Genomic DNA, 16,575 nt, shown 5'->3' with positions numbered 1-16,575 from the left:
TGGAGATTTTTTTTTTAAAGGATTGTGAAAATAAAAATTTTAATTTATTGCTCATTCAATAAACCCTTCAGGATGCCTCAGTTTGTTTGTTTAATTTTATTTTCAAATGCATTTCTCGTATATGTCCTTAGCTTGAATGCAGCTCACAAAGGGCAAAACATCCTACTGTAACTCCACCAACTCCAACTCCAGAATGCCGTGTTTTAGCTGCAGTTTCCACAGGGTTGTCCCCTTCCTGCTCTGTAATTAGGTTTTCTGTGGCCTGGATACTCCTACTGGCTACTCCCCCTGTTCAGCTTCTGGCCTTCTGGCCAAGACCCAGACTGGACCGGCAGAGCTCTGCATCCCGTAAAAACATTAGGATACGCTGGGTGACATGAGGGCAGCAGGATGCAGTCTGTGATACTCCTTGCAACAGAGCTTCCAACCAGTTTCCATGGTTGCAGCTGCCTCTAGCAGCCTAGCTGTAGATGGAGAAGCCATGTAAACCTTTAGGTCATAAATGCAGCCTTCGGTGTCACCAGCCAGAAGGGAGACATGACGACACTGAGCGCTCATTTAGAGCAGGTGAAAGGTAAATGATGCAAAGAAGCTAACACCAGAGCAGTGAGCAGTCTAGGATTAAATTAAAGCCCTAATATACAGCCACATTGCCCTGGTTTACGACTGTGTCCATTGATATCGTGTCAAAGGACTAAAGGGACTGTCATCCCTTTTGTATGGGGTCAGTAATCCTACATTTGTGCCTGTCTGACCTGCAAATGCTGAGCGAAGAGTTCACTCCCATGTGACCAAAATACATGTCTGCAGTTAGATAGCAAAGTTTTATGATCAAAACTAAACAAAGATCCTGTATGACATAAATTTGGCTGACAATTGGGGTATAATTTTACTTCTTAATAAGCTAATAACCCACTCCAATGAAAACAGTGTTTGCACAGCAGCAGGAGTTAATTTATGTCCTAGAAAAGACAGTTTGTGAAAATTTTGGCTAAATACGGCATAAACATAGTTAAAAGACCAACGAAACCAATAGTTTAAATCATTTTTGAATGGGACTTTATGCCTTGCTTTCTTCATTAGCAGTTTGAGGTTTTAACACCAGAGATGTTGCTAAGCAACAAACGCTCTTTTTACACAATTTATGTATTTTCAATGGATTCTGACATGGAGAATCACATTAATACTACCCATCTCATGTCTTACATGCTTTCCCTCTTACTTACAGTCCCTCACAACCCCAACATAACATTACAGTTGAAACCAACATGGAGATATATTGGAACTATCCAGCCCTACATTTTTAAGCCAGATGCTTGCTCAGTCTAGGAAAAACAAAGATGTACATGGATTTAGGCGTCTACAAGTGGATGCTTCTGAATGTAGTGGAACAGGGAGCTTGTGGCCCAAGCTAAGTATTTTCTTAGACTTCTCCTGATTCACAACAATTTGAATAAATATTCAGAAATACAATTTTAAACTTAATTTTCTTTATACATGTCCTTCCTCATCAGACAAAAGTGACTAGAGGATGAAAAAAAGAAAAAATTTCATTGGGGCCTTAAAAGGTTTAACAAGCTAACTTTCTTCTTCTGGCACCTGTAGGTTAGCATTAAACTGAAAAATAACATTTAGACAACATTAAATTAGTACAGATTCAAAGAGCAATAAAGCCTAAAACCCCCAAATCGGTTGTTGAAAGACCAAATGGTCCTAGCCTTGTCACTGTCCTACCTGGACCAAGCAAATGTTCATCATTTTAACACTCAAGAAGATCGCCTTGACAGTTTTGGGGTTCAAAAGTTGCGAGTCACAATGAGTGAACGTGGTTCATGAGGGAACGAAGGAGAGCATACACAGGGTCAGAAGTCAGGGATGATGAAGAGGATGAGTGTGAGACTCCCTGGCACCAGCACAGTCCCCCCCCCCCCCCCCCCTCGCTTACCAAACAACAGCAGCTTGTCTAAAACCAGAGCTGTTTACTTGCTAATAATAGTAAAACACCATCAGGTTGCAAATGCTCCCCTGTCGTCTGACCACTATCCCCACATATATGATAATTTACTGTGTAGAGAGGATGGAGCTTGGAGGTGGCCCCCAGGTGAGCAGTTTTTTCCTGATAGATTTTGTGCTACTACAGGGGACAGGATCAACTTTACAGTCCATAACTTGGCTCCACAGAACAGGCAGGCGGTGGATGACCTGCTGTAATCACCTTTTTATTCCTCGTCTGGCCTTTCCTGTCTGGTCAGCGACCCCTTCGTCATCATGTTCACACCCTGGGGGCTCTCTTGTGCTGTTCTTAAATACAGAGAACTGTAACTCATCTCTGCTTACACTAGATATTTCAAGTTAGCTGTAAAGCGTGATTTTTTTATTTTTTAATAGAAAAACAGCTTTTATCTGAATGAACAAAATCTAAGTTATCCTATGCTGTTTTAAAGTTTTCTACCAAAACTTTTTGAGGGGAAGGAAAATGTAATGGGCTAAATCAAAACTAAAACTATGATGTACCTTTCAGGTATTATTACCATGATCTTTGGACTGTAATGTACAATATCAATAAATGGAGAAAGAACAGCCCATTTCAGACATAAGGCCAGGGGTTGACATAGCCCAGAAATTTGCACTGGCCCACAGGGCCAGTAGTTTTTGAAACTTACTGGCCCTGCCTGAAAGTTACTGGCCCGACACCGCGCATAGCGGGACCCGCCGCTCCGCAGGTGCTTGCAACTTTAGGGGGGTCTGTGGGCATGCCCCCCCGGAAACTTTTAATATGGTACAATTTGGTGCATTCTGGTGACATCACTTATTTCTACACTTTTCAATGACTGAAAATAGACCATATCAAACTTAAATCTGCTCTAGTCTGTTTCAGATGTTTTGAAGAGAGCACTGCAGTGTAGTAGGTAACACTAGTTCAGAAGTTTTCATGGTGCTTCTAACGGCAAATATCGCAATAAATCATAAACCTTAAATGTGTTAAATCAATCTAATGGCAGCTTGAACCATTTAACGAATCAAATAAATCCCTTAATGCATTTGACCAATCGGATGGACGCCTTCACATTGTTGATCAATCAGATGGAGCCCTGTTATGTTAGATGTTTGTAACCCATGTCAACGTGGGTCATTTGGAGTACAATTTTTAAACTGGGAATGGTTATTTGGTTATTTTGCTGTTTGTTTATATACCGCAAATTATATCGTTATCGCAATTTTAATCTCTGATATCGCATATCGCGAGTTTTCCTCATATTGTGCAGGTCTAACTGAGATCATTCAGCTAACTAGAAATACTTACTGCTTACAGTGTTGTAAAGAAAAACAAAATTAAGTAGTTTAACATTCTACTGCATTTGAGTCTGAGATTCAGTTATTTGGAGTTGCCTTTGATTCTTTGACATTCAGCTTAAAGCTTAGTGGATACAGTTTCATCTTCAATGCATTCATTAAATATCTTGCTGTCCATACTACTAATTCCACCCATTACTCCATCCAACATATTCCTATCTATTCCTGCCATGTCTTCCACATCTCTGACATGCTTCAGTCTCTCTTCAGTGACGGTGTCGGATTTATAATCAAATGTAATAATAACCCACTGGCTTGTGCCTTCGTTGTTGCTGTTTAACATTGTTTTGTATTGAATTGTTACAATCAATAAAGTTTGAAAAAAAAAAGTAGTGAGCGCGTGCCGCGTGGTGCTCGGCAGTGAAGGCCCAGCGCGCGCAGGCGGGAGAGAAGGAGAAGTGATCAAAGGTTTCCCATAGAAACCCTTGAAGTCTGAACACAGGACTAGCAGAAAAACTAAATTATGAAGACGAGGTAAATCTACACGTTTTCGCAAAATTTACTTTATTGAAAAAGGTGAAGAATATATAAACCGTTAAATATTTTAGTGGCCCGAGCGGACAAGTGAAAAGTAAAGTCTTGTGGTCCGCACTGCTCGAAAAACAGGACCGGGCCAGCGGACAAATGGCTATGTCGAGCCCTGAAGGCGCACCCGATTATAGGGGGCATTCAGTGAAAAAGAATCTGCCATATGATATGACTACCCTAATCAAAATACCTACAGTGGGGCAAAAAAGTATTTAGTCAGCCACCAGTTGTGCAAGTTCTCCCACTTAAAAAGATAAAAGAGGCCTGTAATTTTCATCATAGGTTCCTCAACTGTAAGAGACAAAATGAGAGAAAAATCCAATGACAGCAGTCAACCACTTTCTGTAAGTCATCATAAGTATTCACAAACTGTTGCTGGTATTTTGTCCCATTCCTCCATGCAGATCTCCTCTAGAGCAGTGATTTTTTTTGGGACTGCCGCTGGACAACAAGGACTTTTAACTCCCTCCAAAGATTTTCTATGGGGTTGAGATCTGGAGACTTGCAGGTTCACTCCAGGACCTTGAAATGCTTCTTACAAAGCCACTCCTTTTGTTACCAGGCAGGGTGTTTGGGATCGTTGTCATGCCAAAAAACACAGTTACATATAATTGTCAATACCTTTGCTGATGGAATGAGGTTATCACTCAAAATCTGCCGATACACGGCCCCATTCATTCTTTACTTTGCACGGATCAGTCGTCCTGGTCCCTTTGCTGAAAAAAAGCCCCAAAGCATGATATTTCTACCCCTGTGATTTACAGTAACTCCAAAAATGAAGAGTAAAGTTTTTGCCACAAAATCTATTTTGGTTTTATCTGACGATAAGACATTCTCCCAATCCTCTTCTGGATCCTCCAAGTAAACTTGAGACAGGCCTGCACATGTACTGGCTTTTGCAGGGCGACACGTCTGGCACTGCAGGATTTTAGTCCCTGGTGACGTAGTGTGTTACTGATGGTAGCCTTAGTTACTTTGGTCCCAGCTCTATGTAGGTCATTATCTAGGTCCCTCCATGTGGCTCTGGGATACTAACTGTTCTTGTGAACTTTTTGTGATAATCGCATCTTGTGGGGGGCCCCAGATCAAGGGAGATTATCAGTGGTCTTGTATGTCTTCCATTTCCTAATAATTGCTCACACGGTTGATTCTTCCCAGCCTGGTGCAGGTCATCAATTTTGTTTCTGGTGTCCTTAGACAGCTATTTGATCTAGGCCATAGTGGAGTTTAGAGTGTGACTGTTTGAAGTTGTGGACAGGTGTCTTGTGTATATATATAGCCAGTTCAAACAGGTGCCAGTAATACAGGTAACAAGTGGAGGACAGAGGAACCTCCTGCAGAAGAAGCTAACGGGTCTGTAAGAGCCAGAAATCCTGCTTGTTTGTAGGTGACCAAATACTTATTTTCCCACCATAATTTGCGAATAAATTCTTTAAAAATCAGGCAATGGGATTTTATTTAAAAAAAATCTTATTTTGTCTCTCACAGTTGAGGTATGCCTAAGAGGAAAATTGCAGGTCTCTTTTATCTTTTTAAGTGAGAGAACTTGCACAGTTGGTGGTTATGCCTCACTGTAGAGGGACCAAGAGATAGGCAACTGGTCAGAGGGGTCAATGGGAAGTTTTTTCTAGTAAATTGTTTTGTGATTCATGTGCGCATATGCAGCATTTGTGAGGGCACAACATGAGAGATAAGTCAAATTTGAACTACAATAAGTACACATTCTTCAGTTGTAACAGATGAAATAAAAAAAGCAAAATAAACACTTTTTTAGTTTGTGTTGATGTAAAGTATGTATCACTCTTCCATTTAGCCATAATGGTCCAAAAATCCTATGCTATGTAGTTAACCAAAGTTGTACTAAAACGTTTTTAAATGTTTGCACCATGTATCTCAGAAATTGGTTCCAGGTCAGTAAACACAACCAGGGTTCATACATGAAGTGCCCCAGATTGTAGGGCAAACAGTCATTTTTTGAGAAAATTAAACGAGTTTGAGTGCGCCATATTGTCTGAAAAACATGGAATGCAAAAAAAAAAACCTCTACACTTCAATCTGTAGTGCACCTTAGTTTTCCTCTCCCTTGAGTCATTTTTTCCATGACCTTTTATTTGTTGAATGACATACGTTTGCTTTCAGTAGTTGTAGTGGAGTAGATTGTGTTGACACTAAACTACTTTTGTGATGGAGTAGGGCCGCACAATATGGCCAAAACTTTAAATGTGAAATATTAGTGATCAATATTGCGATGATGATATGACTTGCAATACACGAGCAAATTAGAAAACAAAAAAATAATACATAATTTCAATTTTTGTTTTATTTAAATAAAAGTCAACTTAACTTAAACTGCAAGTTATCTTCATAAGAGACGAGTAAGAACTTGTTGGTCAGGGAACAATTATTTACCTTTCTGGTAGTACTGGCCAAAACTAAAATGGACAACAATTAAGAAGGATGTAGACGGTGTGTGCCAGGTTTTTTCTATTTTTTTAAAAACATTTTTTAAATATAATGGTTTCTCTGTCTGTGCAGTGTGTAAAAAATTTAAGGTACCGGTAACTATTTATCACAGTTTATATTGTCTTTTGCGATAGGTGTATTGCACAAGTTGATATCGTGATATTGACACATTTTAGATCTATTGTGCAGGTCTACTACAAAGTGTTTAATTTTTAACAAATTGGTAGCAACTTCAAAAAGCTTCAATAAATTTTAAAGTCACTGTTTCTTAAAATGGTACTTTGATTGTACTTTTTATACTAAAGCTGTTAAATGCTAAAATCTGTTAATGTTTGCATGAACTTACATAAGGTGGAATATCTTTTGAAGAGCTAGTCATCAACTAAAAGCACAGCAGAATATTGTACCTTTTTTAAATAAACTAATTTTGCACCTTTGTGACTCTATAGGATCAATTTCTTTGAAACAGATTAAATCAATTGCACAAACTCTAGACAAGATCAAGTTCCTTATGTGGCAATATCAGACTTCCATACAAGGTTAAACCCAGTGTCCAAACTATCAAATGTATTGTTGATTTTAGCGCTTTGGGACCGCCGGACCCAACAAATTGAAGTCGGCGTTTCAAATCCCACCATCTAAATGAACTGGTTTCCTGCCAGGCAGCAGGAGGAGGAAGGAAAAGGTGAATGTGAAGGGAGAATAAGGTCAGCTTTCTGTTGCTTTCTGTCCCGCGTGGACATTGGTGTCTCTGTGCCCAAAGCAGAACCAAGCCTCAGCACAGCATACATTTATTTTTACGATATTTAAACAAATAAATAACAAAAATAAATCAATGCGAAACCTGACCAAAAGTGTGTTTAGGAGCCCCTCGGCCCTGTCAGCAAGGAGCAGACCACCAATTTCTCCCAGTCAATATTTGAGGAGCTAATTTGGAGTTTGTCCTCTCTATCGGAGGGAGGAGGATTGAGGGAATTAAGTTAAAATATACATGTTTTTTTGGATGTTTTCCTTTACACATTTGTTGTACTGCAGGAACTAACCTGCTCTTTTCTTGGTTGACATGATGTCAACCTCAAACTCACCTCACAAGTCAATCTTACCTTTTAGTCTCACTTTAGGTGAGCTTGTCAGTAATCTAGCTTTAATTGGAGGCTTATGGCAGCTCTGCATCACATCTCAGACATGTGACTCCTTCAGTCCGGCCATAAAACAAACATACCTAAATATACTGCCTGGGGTTTTCATGGAGAATGCCTATAAAATGTCAGATTCTCAACCTTTTAGTTTAACAGTCACTGTTGATAAATACTGATGATTCATTTTTGTTGCTCCGTTTTAAAGATAGCTTAAAGATTTCAAGTTTTAAAGATTTCAATGACAATGGTCATTGAAATAACTTTAAAACTGACAAAAGTTTAAGTTGAGAAAAAAATAGTACGACACTCTAATGACAAATATATTCAAACAGACCAGGACAAAACTGCCAATACACCTAGAACAGATTGAAGATAGTTTGACCATAAGGACATGTTAAGCTAAGATGTGTCAGCTAGTTACCATCAGAGGTGTCTTTAAATGTGTAATATTTCAGTCTGCTTTTATAAAGTAGTCAGTGTGCTGTTTGGTGGCATGTGGTGTACCACACTTGGCATGCACCTCAGAAAGTGAAGGAGGCAGTTGTCTCAGAAGATTAGAAATAAACCTATGTGAGAGCATGTTAAGGGTTAAGGGTATATGACTGTCTCCAAGCAGATAGATTTTTCTGTGACTACAGTTATGCACAGTTTTGAAGTTGAAGTTGAACAGGACTGTACACAGCCTCATTAGACATGAGAAATTGATGATCCATTACATGGATATCTTACAGTATGTTTTTGGACCATAAAATGCATCAGATTTTAAGGTGCAAAATCAATCAACAGAGAATGAATGGTCTATTTTTTTACGTAAGGCACACCAGATTATAGGGTACATTTAGCTAAAGGCTACTCGTACTTGTACAGGAGTTGACCAGTACGCGTGGTGCAAGTCTTTGGGCTGTCTGGGCCTGTGGAGGGTCATAGAGAGAAACGGTTGCATCTTGAGGGGGAGTGCAGGTGTGGCTTGCAATTCCCTTGAGGATTGTATGGCCACCTCAAGGGATGTCATTGAAAATGGAATACCATTGTTGTTTGTGTGTTAAATCTATCGTCAAGTATTTGTAAGGCTAACATAAATTGCAAGCACTTATGACGTATGGGTGATGCTGTTGTATTGTCCCCTTACACTGGACTGGACTGTAGTTGTTAATAGTATAAGAGTATGCCTGTAGGATTTCCACACAAACTACACCCTGATTGTTTTATTACCTCGTTTCTGATAATCAGGTTTTAGAATAGGAGGCAACATGGAGTGAACATCACTCACAGACCCTTTGTGCAATCTGCAGAATTTGGCAGGGTCAAAAAAATGAAAAATCTGTACAACACACCTGCTTTTCACTTCCTTCACCCTTACTTGACCCAGCATGTTACAAAAGCTGCTACGACCTGTTGCTTGCATCATGCCTGTAGAAAAAATGGAAATGAACATGTTTGCTCTTTGGAAGGACTGACCAACCCTTTTCCTCAAAAGCCCCAACCTTACATGTGTCCAGCCTTCCCTTGACTCTTTGATGCTGACTACCTAAATCAGATATGTTCAGTCAATCGAAATGTGGAATAACTTGAGTCATTTAATCAGCAGCAAGCTTGTCTGGGAGAACTACAAAACAGGCAGGGTTGTGGCTCTTGAGGACCAGGGTTGACCAGCCCTCTATGAGCTCACTGAGTAGTCTACGACCTTGATATTTTGTGCAGGCCACCTGTGTGCCCTGTACATTCTTGGCTATTTTTTTGCCTAGAGACAACCTGTTTTTCTTCTCGTAGGTGCAGTTGTGACTAAGACTTAAACAAAACAATCAGATAAAGTGATGTGGCTACACTACCCTGAATGTCTGGGCAATTGGTCAGAGGAGATGTTAGGTAGTGATGCATCTCTTATCTGCAATAACCAGCCTTTTCAGAGAGTACAACATGACAGATAAGTCAAACGTTCAAAGTCTTATTGGCAGTTATTGAAATTATATAATTACTTCTATGCAGATTACTATTGTACCATCTTTTGAAAGATTTTTAAAGCGCTCCCAGTGGTCTTTTAATTAGGATTATGCAGTTTTTAGCCAAAATAAAAAAACTTGTCTTTTTCTAGGACACGTGTCAAACTCGAGGCCCACGGGCCAAATGTGGCCCGCCATGTCATTTTATGTGGCCCGCGAAAGCATAAAAGTTTTTAATTTCTTAAAATAAAACATACAAATTGGTGTGTATTTATTCAAATCTAGGGGGAATTGGACTTGAAATATTGGATTGGGCAACTACAAATTAGGCCTTAAACACTGTCTATATAACCTACCTAACCTGACAGAATCAAATTTAAAAGGATTTCTGCTAGAGTAACAAGCAAACGTATGTTTTCTATGCAACTGTAATTGTCACTTTAAAAAGTTATAATAAAAAAAGACGAGTTAATTAACATTAAGGAGTAGTTGCATTTATTTTTCATTACATTTAATTACATGTATAATTTATATCTGGCTCTTTGAGGACAGCCACTATCCTGATGTGGGCCTCGGTGAAAATGAGTTTAACACCCCTGTTCTAGGACATAGTTTCTGTAGAGCGGGAGTGTTTTTGTTTTTTGAGTTGTTTTTATATGATTCTGTTGTCTAAAACCTCAAAAGCAAAGTGCATTTTCTATCGGCTTTTAAGCAAAGTTTAAAGTGTCTGGCAATGTTTGACCCAGCGTCGTTGCCCTGTTGTGGTCCCTTTACCTCGATTGCTCCACCTTTCTGTGTTGAATATTTAGCTCAGATCTTATAGAACCTTGAGCAACATTTCCATTCTTTCTCCAGGCTCTTCCACTGCTGTGGTCTGGATCTTCAGACGACCTGGGCTTCAGCGCCGACCTGCAGCAGCTTTACGCCACAGTCGTCACTCACTGTAACACGCGAAAACGCAAACTGTCCGAAGAGGATTGTTCTGCTGCTGAAGAGCCAGACCTGGCCTTGTTACAACCAGGTTAGTTTGATGTTTATTTTTAAGAAAAAGTCTGTCTGGGCCTTGCTTTTATTTCTGAAATCTCCGCACATTAACGTAAAGCTATAAACACTGGTCTACTTTTAACCAGCATTGCCAAAGGAACTTTAATTATTATTATACCCGTTTGTGTTAATTATTTATATGTAACCTAAAATTTATTTTTTAGATTCAAGCATAATGCAAAAAGTCATCACCACTGAGTTTAAGGGTGTATTCAGACTGGACACATTTGGTATGCTTAAAGTGAACCAGAGTTCGTTTTCCCCTGATAATCTGGAACAAAATTTCAGTCTGAATACACACAAGCGCACCCTGCTCCGCAACCACGAACTGAACTCTGACCCATCTTATGAGGTGGTCTCAGTAGGTTTCCAATCGGACTGAGCTTCGGTTTGATCTGAGATTCCTCAGTCTGAATACAATCCGTTCCCGGAGCGGAACAACTGGACCAAAATGACCACTGTAGCCGACGTAAACAGAGAAGGAATGTAGCAACAGAGGAACTGTGGACAAATGTAAAGCAACGATTGTCGTGTTATCAGACAGAAAAAACGGTTAATCTGTTTACTTGTTAGAATGTTAATTTAACACCAAAGAAAATGCTTCCTACGTGCTTTTCTGTGTCTCGTTAAATGGCACGTGCCCAACAGGCTTTGCTGTGACGTCCTCCTAAAAGCTACATTGTAGTTCCTTAACAGAATTCTCTTATAATAATGCCATAACACCACAACGATTAGACACAGCAACTCATTGAAATGTGATCGGGTGAATTTCGACTCAATAAAACTACTTTTAACGTGATACACATTGCTTCTTACTGTTTTCCTGACAATCTATATGTTATAAACACTGTGTACTACTTAGCTGTCTTTTTGCCAGTAACTGCCCTGCAGCATGACTCCGCTGCACCAAAAACGCCAGTAAAAAGTGTTGAGTCTAATGTTGATACAGACGTTCAAAACTTGTGAGCGAAATATAATATTTGAATAAACTAAAAGCGCAGGACTTCCATAATTTCTGCCTCTAGTTGCTTTGTCCCGCCCTCATAATTCCTGACCAATGAGTGAAGAGCTCTTTCATCACATCGTTTTGTTTACAAGCTTTAGTCCGGAACAAGAAAGTCCCCATGACGAAGTCTGAATACAGACCAAACGCAAGGTTCAGGACTCGATCCGGATCAAAAACATCCATACATCCTAAGGATATTTAATAAAACCATCAAACTTCCATGATATTTGTTTTTAATGCATCAACATTACACATAACATGTGAATGGGACAGTGACTGTAAAACTTTTTAAGAAGCAGACTTATTAGTTCCCTCATTAGCAAACCGACAGCTACACCTTTCTGTGTTGCCATGCTTACAAAGATCAGACCAGTAAAAAATGTTAATAGTATCTTGACATTTCAAAGTTAAGTTATGAGGTATGTATGTGGCTCTAAGAAGTAAATCAGATAATGGGTTACTATGTCAACGAGCTCACTGTCAGCTACCCTAGAGCGCAGCAGCCAGGGATTAGGGAGGAAGAGTGCATAAGACATGGAAGAGAGGAGGGAACTACACAAAAGAACGTCCAAGGTAAAGTGTGACTTTGAGCAAAATATGGAGACAATGACCCGTTCCATATCAGCTGGAGCTCGAGTTCCAGTGCTGACATTTTTTCGACTAGCGTCACTCTTCAACCGTTGATGCAATAAACGTAATTTCAGCGAATTCTGAGCAGAGAAAAGCAGCTTTGCGCTGATGTGCAAACTGTAAAGTAGGGAAGTGTTTACGCAACAAACCTAAATTGGCTGATTCCTGATGCGCAGTCATGTTGGTTGTGTAGACGGTTCAAGATTTATAATAGGTCAAAGCCTGTGTTGTTCAGGTGTCATTGGTGCTAAACTGGTGCTTAACACATCTGTAACTTTACAGATGGTTACGCGTTGGGGTGTAACGGTACACTAAAATTTCAATTTGGTTCGGTTCAGAATTTCATAGGGCTCAGTTTGATTTTTTTTTTTTTTTGGTTCAAAAAGGCAGAAAAATTTAGCTGAAAATGCATTTATTTGTTGTATATAACAATAAATAAAATTGACCTAAGTAGGTGATCTGCTATATAAAATAATACTACTATTAGCAGTCAGGATCCAAAAGTTTTCGATAAGTGATATTGGCCTGAAAAACAAACATTTTAACTTGAACATTTTTTTTTCTTGTAGACCCGATTTTTACAGTTGGGTGACGTAGTTTTAAGTGCGTTATCAGATTAGATGTGTTACCTGTGGCATACGCTTTTCTTCGTGTAACAATGTTGACACAATACTTTCGGGGGGGGACAACAAAACAAGAAAAAAGGAAAACCGAAACGGCACAAAAGTGAACCAAACCAAAATTGCCGTACCGAAACGGTTCGGTACAACTACGTGTACTGTTACACCCCTAGTAACACGATAGTCTATGGCTTTCAAAGCCCATGGATGGGCAGAAAACAAGCCCTCCCCTTGTCGCCTTTTGTTGAGTCAGCGTCTCCTTCTTGAAACAATTAACACTGAGTTTTGCAGGTTTACACCTGTGTGTAAAATTTGCTAGTTATAGACTGCATACCTGTTTCACACTTGATAAATCTGATTGCGTGCACTAAATTGACCTTTCTGCCATTACTCCTCCCAGTTTTTTTTCCACATTTTGCCAGAAACACCCAAAGGACACCCAATTGCACATAGTATTTTGCTTAGTCGACACTAAGCAAAATAGTGCTTAGTGTTGTTTTCTGAAAAATGTTGTGGTCGTTCTTTTTGTTGTCTTCACAAGTTTTAAAAAAAATGTGTTTGGTCACCCACATGCATCAGCCGTTGGATCTGTTAAGACCGAACCTGCAGAAAGGGAAGTTGGGACCCAAGAGAAAATTTCCAAAGAAAAGACAACAGACAGAACTTCAATCCAGCAGGTACACAAGGAGCAAACTGATGATGATGATTACTGCTACTTTAACTGAGATTCTGGTTATTCTGATGAAATTCTACTGAAGCCCCCACAAAACCCCCCTTTTTTGATAAAGAACTGCTAAATTGGCAGACGGGATTAAGGAGAAAATGTCTTATTTGTGTTCAGGAGTCGAACGCAGCAGAGCGCCAGTCGTCCAAGCCAAAGAAAAAGAAGGTGGGATTGTTCAGATGAGCCTTAGAGGGAGTACATCATTTTACAGGAGGAGCTTCGACATTCAAAAGCTGCTTTTAAAACACTTACGTTTTGACTTTTATTCTGAAGGAGGTTTTTGAACTTTTTACCACTGGCATTTTAGCTCTGATATTGACGCTTTTTGGGTCACTGTAACTCTTAGACTGTTAACGCAATTAACATAATTCCAAGCAACTTTATGTTTAAATGTTTCACTTTACAGAAGTGAATTGTTTACACAATTAACGTAAAAAGTGTTGCAAATTAGCACAAACCTGCTTTTCGCGGCTTCAGACTAAATAGTCGAAGAGTTACAGTAATTCAAAGAAAGTGTGTACTTCCTTTTTGGTGGTGAGAACTCCAGTAGGCTCCACACTACTGAAGATATTGTTGTTGTTGTGTTGTTTGTCTGTTTTTGGATTTTAGATTAACCTCTAATCAAGTAATTTTACTGCTTTTGTTAATTGTCAGGTCATCAGGTTTTATTCAGCCTTTCCATTAAACACTAAACAGACTTTCATTTACAGATATAATCATAAATGGACGTATACGCTTTTTAATGTCTTAACCAATCAACCTTTGTGACTTTTTAAAATGAGCATTGTATAAATTAAAGGATTCTGTCATTTTATTTCCTCTGTGCTGCATTTTTTTGTCATCATTTTCTGAAAAGTTGTAGGTTTAACCCAAAATTGGTATCTGACTATCTTCTCTTCTTATCTGAACTCTTCCTCCTGACACCTTTTAGCTTCTCCTCTTCCTGGGCTGAAAGATACTTTGTGGGTTGACTTTACGGCTCACATAGATGAAGCACAATGAGCCTCTTTCCACCTTTCATAGCACCGTGAGATGTTGACTCAAGGTGTTTCAGCGCATCGAGAATGTTTCTGAAGTTTTTTCTATTTGAAGAAGTCACTGTTTACTCAAGTGGCTCCCAAGTCTTTGAAGTATTTCTGAATGTCTCTGAAATTGGACTTTCACGTTGTCTCAAGACTATGAGACTGGTTAACTTTTTAACTACTGGTTAAGTATTTGGAAACGTTTTTAAAATAATTTTATAGTTCTAAATGAACCTTAAGTTTTTACCGTAGCTAAAAAGTTCTTTTAGCCAATTTTATTGGAATTTTTAAAATGTTAATTGTTTTTATTATTATTGACTGAGTTGATGAATTAGCACTAGTTACTGGTGATTTTTTTATAATACAGCATGTTAAAAACGTGTTGATCAAATTTGAGACGGTGGGTAAAAAGATGCTTTTTTTCCCCTGAAAATTCATGATTTTTCTTCATCCTTAATTAACATAGTTGTGGACATAAATTTACTAAATCACCCAAAAGATCGTAGTTGATACTAGTTTTATGTCATAAATTATCAAAATGTAATTTTTTGCTTGTGGATGTCATCAAAGGGTTAAAAAACATCTTAATTTAAAATAAAAGGACATTTTCTGTCAATTCTGCGACATAATAGACTTTACCAGGTTAACACTAGGTTCATTTGTTTTTGTAGGAAATAAATCTTGTCAGAAGTAGTGAAATATCTTTTTACACTTAATTTAAGACGATTACATACTAGTAACTTTTCAGTAAGATAATGAGTTGTTTTGAGGCATTAAATCTTGAGTAATTTGATCTTTTATAAGTAAAATCTCTAATGAAATTTTTGATTTACCGGTAATCCAATAATAATTTTGCCAACTTTATCCTAAAATGTGTCATTCTTGTCTTGTTGTAATTGGTCTCATAAGGATAGTTGAACTGTTGTAGCGCTTAATAGTTTTGGGGGGCAAAGTATAAGCATTTATGTTTTATAAATTTGCAGACTTTAAAAAAACAAACCAAAAAAAACGTTTATTTTATTTTATTTTTTAACAACACACGCTAAGATAGGGATATAGACAACGGAGGGCGATGCTCCTTCAGATGCCAGGCCTTGTCCCCTAAATTCAAAATTAACTAAATAAATACTAAAAGACTAGACCCCACCCCACCCAATAAATAAACAAATAAACAACAAAAGTATTAAAAATAAAACAAAAGAATCATAAAAATGGGTTGATAAACAAATAAGCATAAAAAGAAAAAAAAAGGAAATTTTTGGTTTGTTTTTTGTAATTTGTGTCCTCAACAGGACACAAATTAGTGTCCTGCTTGTGCCCGGTTTAGAAAACTTGATACCATTAAAAAAATTTCAGGCAAACTTTAAAAACTAAATGTGATTAAAAAAAAAGTAAACCATAGCCGTTTTAAGGCTGAATATAAAAAACCTCTGTCAATTTCTAGGATATAGTTTCTGCAGAGCGGGAGTAGTTAATTAGAAATTCACCTCTAAGTTGTGGGTGGGACCATTGGCATGGAGTAAGCCAGCCCTAACTTCCCACCATCCATTTGTTTACACTCTTTTTTTATTTTTTATTTCACAGGCGAAATAAAAAAATGAGCACTATTGGAGCTATCCAGATGTATGAGCTGACATCCGGCTGAAGATATCAGCTCAGACGAGCAAAACAAAGACATACATGGGCTGGACTCAGATGCAGAGATTAGAGTTTTTTAATCTTAGATAAAGGCTTTTGCTGTGGCATGGGATAAGACCAAACACACTGGCACAGGAAAAAGTGAGACTATATAAGACATGAGGGAGGGAATCACAGGTGGAAACAACAAGGGGGGGGATTAGACAGTCGCACCAGTAGGGAAACACCAGGGCAGGAAATAAAATGGCCTGAAATGAGAGGAGAGTTAGTGTTTCAAAATAAAACTGTAAGTGCAACATGAGACAACATAGGCGACAGACATTGACCAAAAGTGCACAACTCAGAACATAACATAAGACTGAGGAGACATGGCAGGATCTATTTGTCTAGGAGTGCATTCAAATGGAGCAGAGCAAGGGAGGCTGTGGCCTCCAATTTTTGTACATAACTAAACTTTGTCTGCTCCT

At 38.6% G+C, this 16,575-nt stretch overlaps 1 protein-coding gene across 3 annotated transcripts in view; it reads left to right on the top strand.

The window, feature by feature from the left end:
- The window catches only part of nhej1 (nonhomologous end-joining factor 1), a 33,480-nt gene extending 19,218 nt beyond the window's left edge, over nucleotides 1-14,262 (top strand). For all 3 annotated transcript variants that reach the window (XM_023964607.2, XM_023964604.2, XM_020708195.3), the window contains exons 6-8: nucleotides 10,280-10,445; nucleotides 13,304-13,401; nucleotides 13,566-14,262. In XM_023964607.2, the coding sequence (XP_023820375.1) occupies nucleotides 10,280-10,445; nucleotides 13,304-13,401; nucleotides 13,566-13,631 (330 nt within the window). In that variant the 3' untranslated portion in view covers nucleotides 13,632-14,262. The remainder of the gene's footprint in view (nucleotides 1-10,279; nucleotides 10,446-13,303; nucleotides 13,402-13,565) is intronic.
- The last annotated feature ends 2,313 nt before the right edge of the window (nucleotides 14,263-16,575 follow it).

The sequence above is a fragment of the Oryzias latipes genome, chromosome 2 (genome assembly GCF_053564925.1).
Source record: "Oryzias latipes strain Hd-rR chromosome 2, Olatipes_Hd-rR_3.1".
Classification (NCBI taxonomy): Eukaryota; Metazoa; Chordata; class Actinopteri; order Beloniformes; family Adrianichthyidae; genus Oryzias; species Oryzias latipes.
Note: the sequence above shows the minus strand (reverse complement) of the source record. Positions and strands in the feature narration are given on the sequence as shown.